The sequence below is a fragment of the Haliotis rubra genome, unplaced genomic scaffold (assembly GCF_003918875.1).
Source record: "Haliotis rubra isolate DU_JTF1 unplaced genomic scaffold, ASM391887v1 Scf891, whole genome shotgun sequence".
In the NCBI taxonomy this organism is placed as follows: Eukaryota; Metazoa; Mollusca; class Gastropoda; order Lepetellida; family Haliotidae; genus Haliotis; species Haliotis rubra.
The window spans coordinates 192,101-207,349 of NW_025767625.1; the positions used below are offsets into that span (position 1 = coordinate 192,101).

At 44.1% G+C, this 15,249-nt stretch overlaps 1 protein-coding gene across 1 annotated transcript in view; it reads right to left on the reverse strand.

Annotated features, from left to right (window-relative positions):
* LOC124263628 (nucleolar complex protein 3 homolog) overlaps positions 1-15,249 on the reverse strand; it is a 28,336-nt gene that overhangs the window by 497 nt on the left and 12,590 nt on the right. Inside the window, exons 14-19 of the mRNA XM_046698276.1 lie at positions 9,445-9,580; positions 9,139-9,209; positions 8,392-8,502; positions 7,792-7,920; positions 665-762; positions 219-309 (exon numbers count right to left, since the gene is read on the reverse strand). Coding sequence (XP_046554232.1) covers positions 219-309; positions 665-762; positions 7,792-7,920; positions 8,392-8,502; positions 9,139-9,209; positions 9,445-9,580 — 636 coding nt within the window. The remainder of the gene's footprint in view (positions 1-218; positions 310-664; positions 763-7,791; positions 7,921-8,391; positions 8,503-9,138; positions 9,210-9,444; positions 9,581-15,249) is intronic.

The following is a 15,249-nucleotide window of genomic DNA, read 5'->3' on the forward strand; positions in this document are numbered from 1 at the left end:
GCGGGATGATATTTGTTTCCTAAAATACTGGAAAAGGTTATTTTGCCTCAGAACAAAACTGTTTGCTGGAAATATGTGTGTTGTGTAAAAGAATAAAATTGTCAGCCAATTGTCCGAAATACATTGTGTCCTGCAAGAGTCAGCAATATTCCAGCACAGTGGCACAGAGGAAATTCATTACCATTAAATGATGACCAATCTTTTTATTAACTACCAACCTTTTTCTTTTTTGTTTTCACTTGTGCAGGTATAGATGTGTCAAGGATGTGTTGTGTCAGGTCGTACCTCCTATACAGGTCCTTCGGGGCTCTGGAGACACAGTATAGTCTATTGTCAATGTCTCGTCAACTTCGCCGGACCTTTTTAACTGGTCACAATTATTATCAGGAAGAGACATCTATCTTTATCTACATTTTCAGTTTCTGTGTCTCCTAATGATTATTACCATTTATGTACATATTCTCACTGTTGGATACAAACATATAATACCATTACGAGTCAATACATGTCTGATGAGTTTAAACTTTTATCAGCTCAAAGTACTATTATAACCCCTGTCAACGTATCACTCGATTTTCATTCTCATCTAACTGAGGAGTCTGCAATAACAGCTGCCTAGACTGGAAGTTTTACAGTGACATCACCATCTCATCTTAACACTTACACTCTGGCCAGATTCTGTGCCAGCTGTCCCTCCCCAGTAGACGGCGCCATCCGACTGATGTGAGCTGTGTACTGACGGACAACTGGATGAAAGTGGTGCTGAAATAACACAGAGAATCTCAATCCAACATACAGTAATCCAAATACTTAGACTAACCCATTTTCTACAGATTACACAGCCGTCATACAGAACCACACACCTGAGAACCATTCATCTGCTAGAACGTCATACAGAACCACACACCTGAGAACCATTCATCTGCTGGAACGTCATACAGAACCACACACCTGAGAACCATTCATCTGCTAGAACGTCGTACAGAACCACACACCTGAGAACCATTCATCTGCTGGAACGTCATACAGAAACACACACCCAAGAACCATTCATCTGCTGGAACGTCGTACAGAACCACACACCCAAGAACCATTCATCTGCTGGAACGTCATACAGAAACACACACCCAAGAACCATTCATCTGCAGGAACGTCATACAGAACCACACACCCAAGAACCATTCATCTGCTGGAACGTCATACAGAACCACACACCTGAGAACCATTCATCTGCTGGAACGTCGTACAGAACCACACACCCGAGAACCATTCATCTGCAGGAACGTCATACAGAACCACACACCCAAGAATCACTCATCTGCTGGAACGTCGTACAGAACCACACACCTGAGAACCATTCATCTGCTGGAACGTAGTACAGAACCACACACCTGAGAATCACTCATCTGCTGGAACGTCATACAGAACCACACACCCAAGAACCATTTATCTGCTGGAACGTAGTACAGAACCACACACCCAAGAACCATTCATCTGCTGGAACGTAGTACAGAACCACACACCTGAGAATCACTCATCTGCTGGAACGTCGTACAGAACCACACACCTGAGAACCATTCATCTGCTGGAACGTCATACAGAACCACACACCCGAGAACCATTCATCTGCTGGAACGTCATACAGAACCACACACCCAAGAACCATTCATCTGCTGGAACGTCATACAGAACCACACACCTGAGAACCATTCATCTGCTGGAACGTCATACAGAACCACACACCTGAGAACCATTCATCTGCTGGAACGCCATACAGAAACACACACCCAAGAACCATTCATCTGCTGGAACGTCATACAGAACCACACACCCAAGAACCATTCATCTGTTGAACGTCATACAGAAACACACACCCAAGAACCATTCATCTGCAGGAACGTCATACAGAACCACACACCCAAGAACCATTCATCTGCTGGAACGTCATACAGAACCACACACCTGAGAACCATTCATCTGCTGGAACGTCGTACAGAACCACACACCCGAGAACCATTCATCTGCAGGAACGTCATACAGAACCACACACCCAAGAATCACTCATCTGCTGGAACGTCGTACAGAACCACACACCCAAGAACCATTTATCTGCTGGAACATAGTACAGAACCACACACCCAAGAACCATTCATCTGCTGGAACGTAGTACAGAACCACACACCTGAGAATCACTCATCTGCTGGAACGTCGTACAGAACCACACACCTGAGAACCATTCATCTGCTGGAACGTCGTACAGAACCACACACCCGAGAACCATTCATCTGCTGGAACGTCATACAGAACCACACACCCAAGAACCATTCATCTGCTGGAACGTAGTACAGAACCACACACCTGAGAATCATTCATCTGCTGGAACGTCGTACAGAACCACACACCTGAGAACCATTCATCTGCAGGAACGTCATACAGAACCACACACCCAAGAACCATTCATCTGTAGGAACGTAGCATACAGAACCACACACCTGAGAATCACTCATCTGCTGGAACGTCATACAGAACCACACACCTGAGAACCATTCATCTGCTGGAACGTCATACAGAACCACACACCTGAGAACCATTCATCTGCAGGAACGTCATACAGAACCACACACCTGAGAACCATTCATCTGCAGGAACGTCATACAGAACCACACACCTGAGAACCATTCATCTGCAGGAACGTCATACAGAACCACACACCTGAGAACCATTCATCTGCTGGAACGTAGTACAGAACCACACACCTGAGAACCACTCATCTGCTGGAACGTCATACAGAACCACACACCTGAGAACCATTCATCTGCTGGAACGTCATACAGAACCACACACCCGAGAACCATTCATCTGCAGGAACGTCATACAGAACCACACACCTGAGAACCATTCATCTGCTGGAACGTCGTACAGAACCACACACCGAGAGAACCATTCATCTGCTGGAACGTCATACAGAACCACACCCAAGAACCATTCATCTGCTGGAACGTCAGTACAGAACCACACACCTGAGAACCACTCATCTGCTGGAAGCGTCATACAGAACCACACACCTGAGAACCATTCATCTGCTGGAGCGTCATACAGAACCACACACCCGAGAACCATTCATCTGCTGGAACGTCATACAGAACACACACCCAAGAACCATTCATCTGCTGGAGCGTCATACAGAACCACACACCTGAGAACCATTCATCTGCTGGAACGTCATACAGAACCACACACCCAAGAACCATTCATCTGCTAGAACGTCGTACAGAACCACACACCTGAGAACCATTCATCTGCTGGAACGTCATACAGAAACCACACACCCAAGAACCATTCATCTGCTGGAACGTAGTACAGAACCACACACCTGAGAATCACTCATCTGCTGGAACGTCGTACAGAACCACACACCTGAGAACCATTCATCTGCTGGAACGTCGTACAGAACCACACACCCAAGAACCATTCATCTGCTGGAACGTAGTACAGAACCACACACCCAAGAACCATTCATCTGCTAGAACGTCGTACAGAACCACACACCTGAGAACCATTCATCTGCTGGAACGTCATACAGAAACACACACCCAAGAACCATTCATCTGCTGGAACGTCGTACAGAACCACACACCTGAGAACCATTCATCTGCTGGAACGTCGTACAGAACCACACACCCGAGAACCATTCATCTGCTGGAACGTCATACAGAACCACACACCCAAGAACCATTTATCTGCTGGAACGTAGTACAGAACCACACACCCGAGAACCATTCATCTGCTGGAACGTAGTACAGAACCACACACCTGAGAATCACTCATCTGCTGGAACGTCGTACAGAACCACACACCTGAGAACCATTCATCTGCTGGAACGTCGTACAGAACCACACACCCGAGAACCATTCATCTGCTGGAACGTCATACAGAACCACACACCTGAGAATCACTCATCTGCAGGAACGTCATACAGAACCACACACCCGAGAACCATTCATCTGCTGGAACGTCATACAGAACCACACACCCAAGAACCATTCATCTGCTGGAACGTAGTACAGAACCACACACCCGAGAACCATTCATCTGCTGGAGCGTCATACAGAACCACACACCCAAGAACCATTCATCTGCTGGAACGTAGTACAGAACCACACACCTGAGAATCACTCATCTGCTGGAACGTCATACAGAACCACACACCCAAGAACCATTCATCTGCTGGAACGTCATACAGAACCACACACCTGAGAATCACTCATCTGCAGGAACGTCATACAGAACCACACACCCGAGAACCATTCATCTGCTGGAGCGTAGTACAGAACCACACACCTGAGAACCACTCATCTATCTGGAACGTCGTACAGAACCACACACCTGAGAACCATTCATCTGCTGGAACGTCATACAGAACCACACACACCTGAGAACCATTCATCTGCTGGAGCGCCATACAGAACCACACACCTGAGAATCACTCATCTGCAGGAACGCCATACAGAACCACACACCCGAGAACCATTCATCTGCTGGGCGTCATACAGAACCACACACCTGAGAATCACTCATCTGCAGGAACGTCATACAGAACCACACACCTGAGAACCATTCATCTGCAGGAACGTCATACAGAACCACACACCCAAGAACCATTCATCTGCTGGAACGTAGTACAGAACCACACACCTGAGAATCATTCATCTGCTGGAACGTCATACAGAACCACACACCTGAGAACCATTCATCTGCTGGAACGTCATACAGAACCACACACCTGAGAACCATTTATCTGCTGGAACGTCATACAGAACCACACACCTGAGAACCATTCATCTGCTGGAACGTCGTACACAACCACACACCCAAGAACCATTCATCTGCTGGAACGTAGTACAGATCCACACACCTGAGAACCATTTATCTGCTGGAACGTCGTACAGAACCACACACCTGAGAACCATTCATCTGCTGGAACGTCATACAGAACCACACACCTGAGAACCACTTATCTGCTGGAACGTAGTACAGAACCCCACACCTGAGAACCATTCATCTGCAGGAACGTCGTACAGAACCACACACCTGAGAACCATTTATCTGCTGGAACATCGTACAGAACCACACACCTGAGAACCATTTATCTGCTGGAACGTCGTACAGAATCACTCACCTGAGAATCACTCACCTGTAGAACATCGTACAGAATCACTCACCTGAGAATCACTCACCTGTAGAACATCATACAGAATCACTCACCTGTACAGAATCACTCACCTGTAGAACATCGTACAGAATCACTCACCTGTACAGAATCACTCACCTGTAGAACATCGTACAGAATCACTCACCTGAGAATCACTCACATGTAGAATGTCGTACAGAACCACACACCTGAGAATCACTCACCTGTAGAACATCGTACAGAATCACTCACCTGTACAGAATCACTCACCTGTAGAACGTCGTACAGATCACACACCTGAGAATCACTCACCTGTAGAAGGGTCAGCTCCCACACAGCAGTGTTCTGGGCGTTACAGTGTTCGGGGTCATCGATATCAGGGCGGAACAATCCACTCCCCTCAGCCTCGTTATCAAAGAGTCGGTCTGTGAAGGGGAAGCCCTGTGTGAAATAAAACATGAATGCAGTTATCTCAGTTTGAGCTTCCGTCCCAAGTTAATAAGCCAAGAAATATTTTGAAATATTGTCAAGGGGGCAAACCCAGCTCACCTACACCACAGTAACTTTTACAACATGCAAAATGTCCCTGTTAGTGATTTAGGGTTAGCTCACCTGGATGAGTAAGAATGAGTGTTAGCTCACCTGGATGATTAAGATTGAGTGTTATAGTACTGTCGGAAATGCTAGAAAAATGCTTTTTAGCCTTAATATCGTTATAAAGGTGATAAATGTACTATGTTGTCAATATATCAACTCGCCTATTGTCTACCTAATTTTTATTTCAATCGATTTAACATTCCCATGCATTTAAAGGGCAGTTTACAGGAGAGAATTTGGTACCAAAACAGCAACTTAAGATTTTTTCAGAGTTCAACAACAGAAATCTGAAATAGTCTTTACATTTATGCTAATGATACAGGTGGAGTAAAAATATGAATTAACGTTTTTCCTAAACAAATAAATGTTGAATGTTTGTGTTACTTTACTAAAGTATAGTTTTCTTTATTGAAGAAATATTAATATAAATGTTAAGTCTTGACAAATAAGTTTCCCGTCATGCATGCACATCTTTATCACAGCGTCCACTATGGCCAACGATTTGCAGTCAATTGTTGCAAAGGTTTATAGTTTTTCTGCTTAAAAAAGACAGAGGTAAACCTTTCATTAGTTTAGAAAGGGTTTATTACAGAACTTGTAGAGCTGTTGGCATGTCTTACCAACAAATTTACAATATTGTAAACAAATCAGACAAGAGAGGGACCGTCTCAAATGCAAAACGGGACGATAAAACCATCCTTGACAACTTTGACAAGGGAGTGCTTAGACGGGCGGTCTACAAACTTTATGAGAAGAAAAATATATATATTCTAAAGAAGCTACACCAGTGACTTCGTTAAATCTTTGGCCAATGTTCACAACTAGATTAAACAGACCGAATTACATCCATATTTTTTCAATGAAATATACTGTTGACATGCAAAACATTTATTAAAACGTTGCACATTTCTACAATCAGTCGATAAGATAACACAAGTGATAGGATTCTTTCCAATGTACAGTAATTCGTATGTTTATTTCAAAACAAACACACATACACAAATGATCCCTTACATAACTGATAATTATACTATCGCGTACACATCTATTGAGATGACCTCGCCTGAGAACCACTCATCTGCAGTAACGCCAGCCAGTACAGAACCACACACCTGAGAACCACTCATCTGCAAGAACATCATACAGAACCACACACCTGAGAACCATTTATCTGTAGGAACATCATACAGAACCACATACCTAAGAACCATTTATCTGTAGGAATGTCATACAGAACCACACACCTGAGAACCATTCATCTGTAGGAACGCCATACAGAACCAACCACCTGAGAACCACTCATCTGTAGGAACATCATGCAGAACCACACACCTGAGAACCACTCATCTGCAGTAGCGTCATTACAGAACCACACACCTGAGAACCATTTATCTGCAAGAACATCATACAGAACCACACACCTGAGAACCATTTATCTGCAGGAACGTCATATACAGAACCACATACCTGAGAACCATTGATCTGTAGGAACATCATACAGAACCACACACCTGAGAACCATTTATCTGGAGGAACATCATACAGAACCACACACCTGAGAATCACTCACCTGTAGAACGTGGTACAGAAACACACCTGAGAATCACTCACCTGTAGAACGTCATACAGAACCACACACCTGAGAACCATTCATCTGCAGGAACCTTCATTACAGAACCACACACCTGAGAATCACTCACCTGTAGAACATCATACAGAACCACACACCTGAGAATCACTCACCTGTAGAGCGTTGTACAGAACACACACCTGAGAATCACTTACCTGTAGAACGTTATACATAACCACACACCTGAGAATCACTCACCTGTAGCAGGAGCGTTGTACAGATCACACACCTGAGAATCACTCACCTTTAGAACGTCGTACAGAACCACACACCTGAGAATCACTCACCTGTAGAACGTCATACAGATCCACACACCTGAGAATCACTCACCTGTAGAACGTCGTACAGAATTACACACCTGAGAATCACTCACCTGTAGAAGGGTCAGCTCCCACACAGCAGTGTTCTGGGCGTTACAGTGTTCGGGGTCATCGATATCAGGGCGGAACAATCCACTCCCCTCAGCCTCGTTATCAAACAGTCGGTCTGTGAAGGGGAAGCCCTGTGTGAAATAAAACATGAATGCAGTTATCTCAGTTTGAGCTTCCGTCCCAAGTTAATAAGCCAAGAAATATTTTGAAATATTGTCAAGAGGGCAAACCAAGCTCACCTACACCACAGTAACTTTTACAACATGCAAAATGTCTCTGTTAGTGATTTAGGGTTAGCTCACCTGGCTGAGTAAGACTGAGTGTTAGCTCACCTGGATGAGTAAGATTGAGTGTTAGCTCACCTGGCTGAGTAAGACTGAGTGTTAGCTCACCTGGCTGAGTAAGACTGAGTGTTAGCTCACCTGGCTGAGTAAGACTGAGTGTTAGCTCACATGGCTGAGTAAAACTAAGTGTTAGCTCACCTGGCTGAGTAAGACTGAGTGTTAGCTCACCTGGCTGAGTAAGATTGAGTGTTAGCTCACCTGGATCAGTAAGACTGAGTGTTAGCTCACCTGGATCAGTAAGACTGAGTGTTAGCTCACCTGGATGAGTCCTCGGATGGCAGACAGGAGTCCGAGCACCGAATGGGGCATCTGCTGCAGCGTCAGAGTGCTCAACCGCTTCATGTACGACAGGATCCTCTGCTGGGACACCTACAACAATCCTACATTCATCAACAATATGTCCAGGCCCTTTCAATACACCATCTTAGAGCCACAACTAACTCCCATACAATGACACAGACAGTCACCAAACAATGTGTTGATTACTTAGTGTTACTATGCATATCAGTGCATCAAATGCATTGGTTTTATACAGATGCAGGCACAACCAACAAAGCTCTCAATGGGGAAGACCCTTGGGGAGTATTATGAGTCTTAGGTAGGAAGTTTTGGTATGTTTCATGGCTTTTTGATCCATGGTGGGGTCTAAAGAGTATGAGGCATTCTTCAAGTCTTGGGGCGGTGGGGTAGCCTAGTGGTTAAAGCGTTGGCTCGTCACACCGAAGACCCGGGTTCGAATCCCCACATGGGTACAATGTGTGCAGCTCATTTCTGGTGTTCCCGGCTGTGATGTTGCTGGAATATTGCTAAAAGCGGTGTAAAACCAAACTCACTCACTCACTCACTCTTCAAGTCTATTTGTCCAACACTGGACATTTGAAATTAACAACAATAACAAACTGAAATTGACCTTTCCACAACAGAAAGACAGTCAGAGATGCCTACTGAAGGCAGTGACATGCATAATGAAAGTGCTCATGGAACACCTGGTAACGAGATTCTCACCTGCTTCCTCCTGCGGCTGATCATGACGTCCAGGCAGTCCAGGATGATGGGGATGTCGTCACTGGAGCTACCTGGAGAGGAACATACAGAGGATGATTTATAGAGTAATGTACCGCCACTCAACTAACTCCATACCATACACGGGATATCGTGTAACGGAAATATACACATAGGTCAACAAATGGACAAGTGAAACTGGGCATCCGACAAGGATAGTTCAACAACCAGGTAACCAGCATGAGACTGTATACAGGTATTGGGCAACTGTAACTTCACCATAGGTCAACTAACTGACCACTAGCATACCTGCATGAACCTTGAAGAGCATCTGGTAGAGATGCTTGTAGAAGGTCATGGGGTCTATGTTGAGGGCAGAGCCCTGCCCCGTCATTATAGTGAAGGCTGTCTGGACACAGTGCAGACTCTCGCGGTACGTCAGGTCCTGGGTGGAAGAAGTAGGAATTAGGTTAGTTTCAGAATAAAACTGTTTGCAATATTCATGTACAATCAACAATATTGATGTACAATCATGAAATTTTTAGAGTAAAATTAATATTTTATACTTATCCTGACTCATGCTTATTGCTTGTCTTCTTCTTTTGGCGAACCTAGTGGAACACTTGTATCTCCCAATTGAAGTTCCCTTCAATAAAAAATCACTCATTAGTACTCACCACGAGTTACCTCCCTTCTGCAAGCGTGGGAACGAGGGCGCCACCTGATCCCATGTGCCTCACTCTCTCCTTTTTTGTTTTGAGCCCAACACTTTATTTTTCCTGAGAAATCCAAAGTGTTAAGTGGGGAGGACGGGAGGGCTTACCTCATGAGTCAGGATAAGTATAAAATATTAATTTTACTCTAAAAATTTCATATTTTTCCTTATCCTGACTCATGCTTATTGCTTGTAGAATCCTACGGATTAGGAGGTGGGATTATATATACTTTGGATTTTACTAATTAGTGATTTGAACTGAGATGATTGCAATAACCCTATGGGAACTTCATAAAGGCACTGAACTGAAGAATTCTTGCTGTAACTTATCAGCTGCCATATAAGGGTTATTACAATTTTACTGAATATAATAAAAGTATATATAACATTAAGTAAGCTGAAGCCATTAATGTGATAGTATAAACTCTTGCTAGTTTATAGTGAATACTTTTATAAAGAACCAAAGTATTATGCTTACACTATGCATATATATAAGCTATAATATAACTGTGCTTAAGTAAATAATTATAACTTAAGCTGTATAATAGTAACCAACTACTGAGAGTTTGTTAACTAATACATGTTATGAACTGAACATATGACTGAGCTTAAAGATAGAACTTTTAAGCTGAACATATATATAATAGTAGAACTCCTAAGAGTTGTAGCATATATATAGTATGATATAGAATCATGGTACTGAGCTTAAGATAATAATTTAACTTAAGCAAAATATATAGATAGCATGTAGCTATTAGTACTGTTATCAGATAAGTATAAAATCAGTAAGATAAACTTATCTTCTCCGTGGAACTGTCAACTGTTGAGCGAGGACTATGGGACCGAAATGGTGGATACCTGAGACATCCTTGGTGGTGATATCTCTCAGGTAGTGGTTGGCAAACACCATATCGGACCTCCAAAAACATCCCTCAATAATGGTATTCAATGAGCAATTTCCATGTCGAGCTAGAGTTGAGGCTAATGCTCTAATTTCGTGAGGATTAGAAGCTCTTGGAGGGTCGAGTCCAGCAGCCTTGTAGGCTCGTAGTATGACAGTTCTGATCCAAATAGAGATCGTAGTTCGCGACACTTCTGTCTGTGAAGCGGTAGATATAGGGATAAACAATCTTTTGAATTTCCCTCTACTTTGCTTGGATCTTTGGAGATATATTTTCAGTGCACGTACAGGGCAAAGTGATAAGTCCATCGTATCATGCGGTCCAAGTATGGATGAGAGAGCTGGGACATGGAACAATCTGTCTGGTTGGCCTGGCAGTTGATTTTTCGCTATATTGAATATCTCTGTGTGGAGCATCCATTCTGTCGGTGACGGTTGGTGTGGCCAAGGAGAGCGTCTGCTAACACATTCTTTGCTCCTGGAATGTGGCAAGCTCTGACACTGCGTATGTTTAGACTGTCGATTAATTCAAAAGTTTGAAACATCGAAAGTGAGTAGATTCAGTGATCTTGTTGACCCTTGTTTGTTCACATAAAACGCCACTGTTGAGTTGTTTGTGTGAATCATTAACTGAGCGTTCTGAAGTAGGTTGCTCCAGTGACCTATGGCGTTTATGACTGCTTGCATCTCTAGCAGATTTATGTGACATAAGCTCTCTTGATTGCTCCATAGGCCTGACGCTGTCCTGCCAGTAAGGTGGGCTCCCCTAACGTTTTAGTGACGCTGCCTACGAGAGATGCTTTTCGATTCCGGCTCTACTAAGGAGACGCCTGCGCAAACATTCAATCTCTTGGTCCACCAGAGTAGATGAGGTTTGACGTAATCTGGTAGACTGAACAGTAGAGGGTCCTCGAGATGAGCATTGATGAGGACTTGTAATGGACGCAATTGAAGTCTGCCTCTGAGTGTCAAGTCTTGAGCTGATGTGAGTAGTCCCAATAGACTCTGCCACTGTCGTAGTGGTAACGGAGAGAGTAGGGCTTGGGGAATCAGTTGTTGTATCTTGATCCATCTGTCCTCCGGGACTACCATACGATTCTGAGCTGTAAGGAATCGTATACCTAGAAACTGCAGATCCTGCGTGGCTCTAGTTCCGACTTGAGTAGATTTACTAACCATCCTAATTGAGTTAGTAGCTTGATTATAACGTTCAGCTGTAGTCTGAGACGCTGTGGATCTGGATCCACTTGTATACCGTCGTCTAGGTAAAATGCACTCCGCAGGCCTTGACGATGTAGGTATGAGACAATAGGCTTGGTTACTCTTGTGAATACCCATGGGGCCGAAGTGATTCCGAAGGGAAGTACCTTCCATTGGTAGTGTATGCCGTCTAGCATAAACCTTAGATATTTCCTTGAACTGGGATGAATCGGAATGAGTAGATATGCGTCCTGCAGATCTATGCTGGCCATGTAATCTAGAGGACTAATTAAATGGCGGAGTTGAGGTAAATGTATCATGCGAAACGCTGGAGGTTTGCATAGAAATTCTCTGTTGAATGTGCTCATGTTGTAAATGAGACGATACTTCTCCTTGGAATTCTTTTTCGGTACTAGGAAAACTGGGGAGTAGAAACCTGGTATGATGTTTCGTTGATCCAGAACTTCTAAGGCCTGTTTGTTTAGTAGAGACTGAACTGTTTCTCTTAACATCAGTAGTTGTGCCGTATGAACGTGTGAACCCTGGAGGGTTGACTGTTAAGCGGTGGCTTGGCCTTTGAGTTGTAGACGCGATATCCGCATTGGAGGATGTTGGATACCGAACCTGACTTTCATCGTCTAAATCCATCGAGTACCTCTGGATGATCTGCCTCTAGCTGAACTTGTTGTATGGGCGACGAAAAGAATCCTTGGGATTATTAGCAGCCGCTAGTTTCTTATCCCGAGCTCTCTGTAGCCCTGAAAACTTAGATTTACCCGAGTACCTCTGTGCTGACTGTTTAAAGACGTTCGCTAACGTATCCATGGATTTAATCATGAGTACCTCTCTGGAATCTTTAGATACTTCCTTGGAAACCTTGTTAATGTTGCCACCAAACAGTAAGGGCGAAGACCATGGAGCTGTGTACAGGGGCTCTGTGAATTGTTTATTCCAAGAGCAGGAGGCTAGTAATCCTTGCCGACGCGTCATGGTAGTAGTTTCAGTAAGTGCTGAAAGGTGGTCTGTAAGGAATTGTTGATCTTTTTTCTGCATAAGTAGAGCTGAGTAGATCATCCTGTCTTCCTCATCCGTAGAGTTCTTGAACTTGGTGATGAGAGTCTCATTAATAGTCCTAGATCTATTAAGTCCGAAGAACATCCTTCTGGAAATGGTATCTAACTGGGCCAGCTTGCGATCGCTCTACTTCTGGACTTGGAATCACTGATAAGTTTAAAGTTGTCATCAATCTCCTGGGTCTTGAAAAAGGGCTCCATATTATGTCCATAAAATTTCTTGGCATTGAAGAACAGTAAATGGGTAGGTTGGGTTTTAGCAGATTTGGAGTAGGCTGTATCCAGTTTAGCAGGAATGGCTGCGATAGGATCCATAGGAGGCAAAGTGATATGGTCTACATCATCATCTTCATCAGGTAAGTTTGAGTTGTATCCTCGCTCTTAGAAGGGGAGGCCAGTTGTAATTCATTTACCATCCAATACTGTAAACGTAAGTATATTTCGCAAGAGGTTTTATTTTTAGCTACAAGCAAAACATTTTAGCCAAAATTTATACACCGCTGAATAAACCTGTCATTCATTCAGTCTAGCCACGCCGCCCTGAGTTGTTACCATAACACATCACGCTTTGAAGACAGAAATCTACGGAATCTTAAAATGACGACTGATAGTAGCATAAAGAATTACACTTAACTGTCGCTGTAATGGATTTCCCAAAACATAATTATATAATGAGCCAAATCCCATCGCCAATTAGCTTAAAACAGCAATGTGTGTTGTGGCCGCCATGGAAATTGGTCACATGACAGATGGTTTGATGCAAAACAGATTACCATGAAACGACTCGGAAAGAAATAATACAGCAGTATTTATTTAATTATTTAGATACAAACGTATCATCATGAAGTTTAATAGTCACTAACACTCAATCATCTCATTCACAACAACCCGGCTTGTTTGAAATCACAAAGAGCTTCATATACAGGATAAGTTAATTAGTCAGATCGTCAGAATTCGAACATAATACTGATGTGTTTTCTTCTCTTCTCGAGTAAACAGGCTACTGTGTACTAGTATATCTCGACAGATAATGGATTCCTGTGAGTAAGTAATAAACGCCACCCACTCTGTTTGTTTTCACTGCTATTAGTGGCGGCCAAAGAGACAGCTGGCAGTTCCGCAATTACTGATTGCGAATAATTGACCGCTGATGTAGTCTAAACTGTCAATTCCGCTTAAAATTGCACCACGCTTAAAATAAGTACGCTTTACAGTATCTTATCTCAGCATCTGAGAAAATGATACCATCGTCCTCTTCTGACGTATGGTCGTATGTCGGAGTCCTAGATCTGTAAGAAGATCTATGAGAGGACTGTGGAGAACGGACTGACGAGTGGCTAGCGTACGGAGACCTTGGATAAGACATCCTTCGCAGAGGCTGTGGGCTTCGTGAACGGTGAGGGCTTCGCAGACGCTGTGGACTTCTCGAACATTGAGGGCTACGCGAACACTGGGGGCTTCGGGAACGTCTTCTAGGCGAGGTAGATATAGAACCACTTAGCCTTCGCGTCCTTCGCGAATGTCTCGAGTCAGTGTCCGAATCAACATATGACCGCTTGCTTCGCGAACGCCCTCTGTGAGTTACAAGGTGCGTGCTCGGCGAAGCGCTCCTTCTCCGCGAAGCCTCTTGCAATAGGTGAGGCTCTAGCTCCTTCGCGGAGGCGGCCTGGGATACCCTATGCAAAGCGCTCACTCCGGGCAGGGTTGCCCTTCGCGGAGGCACGTCTGTGGGCTCTGAGGCCCTACGCGAAGCCAAGGCGGGCTCTGAGGCCCTGTATGACTTAATATGGGGTGGGCTCTGAGGCCCGTGGCTCTGAGGCCTCTGTAAGCCGTAACGGTCTTCCATCAGCCTCATTATTTGGTTGACCAGGTCGTCTGAGGCGGTCTGCGCTGATGATGAGGGATGTCTCTCTGCGGAGGTGACGGGACCCTCAGACAAAATTTCTGGTGACAACGTAGGCATCTCCGGTTGTGTGCTAATCTGCGCTGAGGTGACAGTCGCAGAAACAGGCCGTTTCTTGTGACGAACATCTGGAATGATAATCGGAATATCATCATCATATAAGGCTAATTCTGTAACTGGTAAAATATCAAAGGCAAAATTATTAGATTTTGTAGACTTCCCTTTTGACGTAGCTGTAGATCTGGGTGTACGCAGCGTACGAGATGAATATGGATGGTTTCTTAGTCTTGGACTGAGAAGACGGCAGCTCTTGAGATGCAGG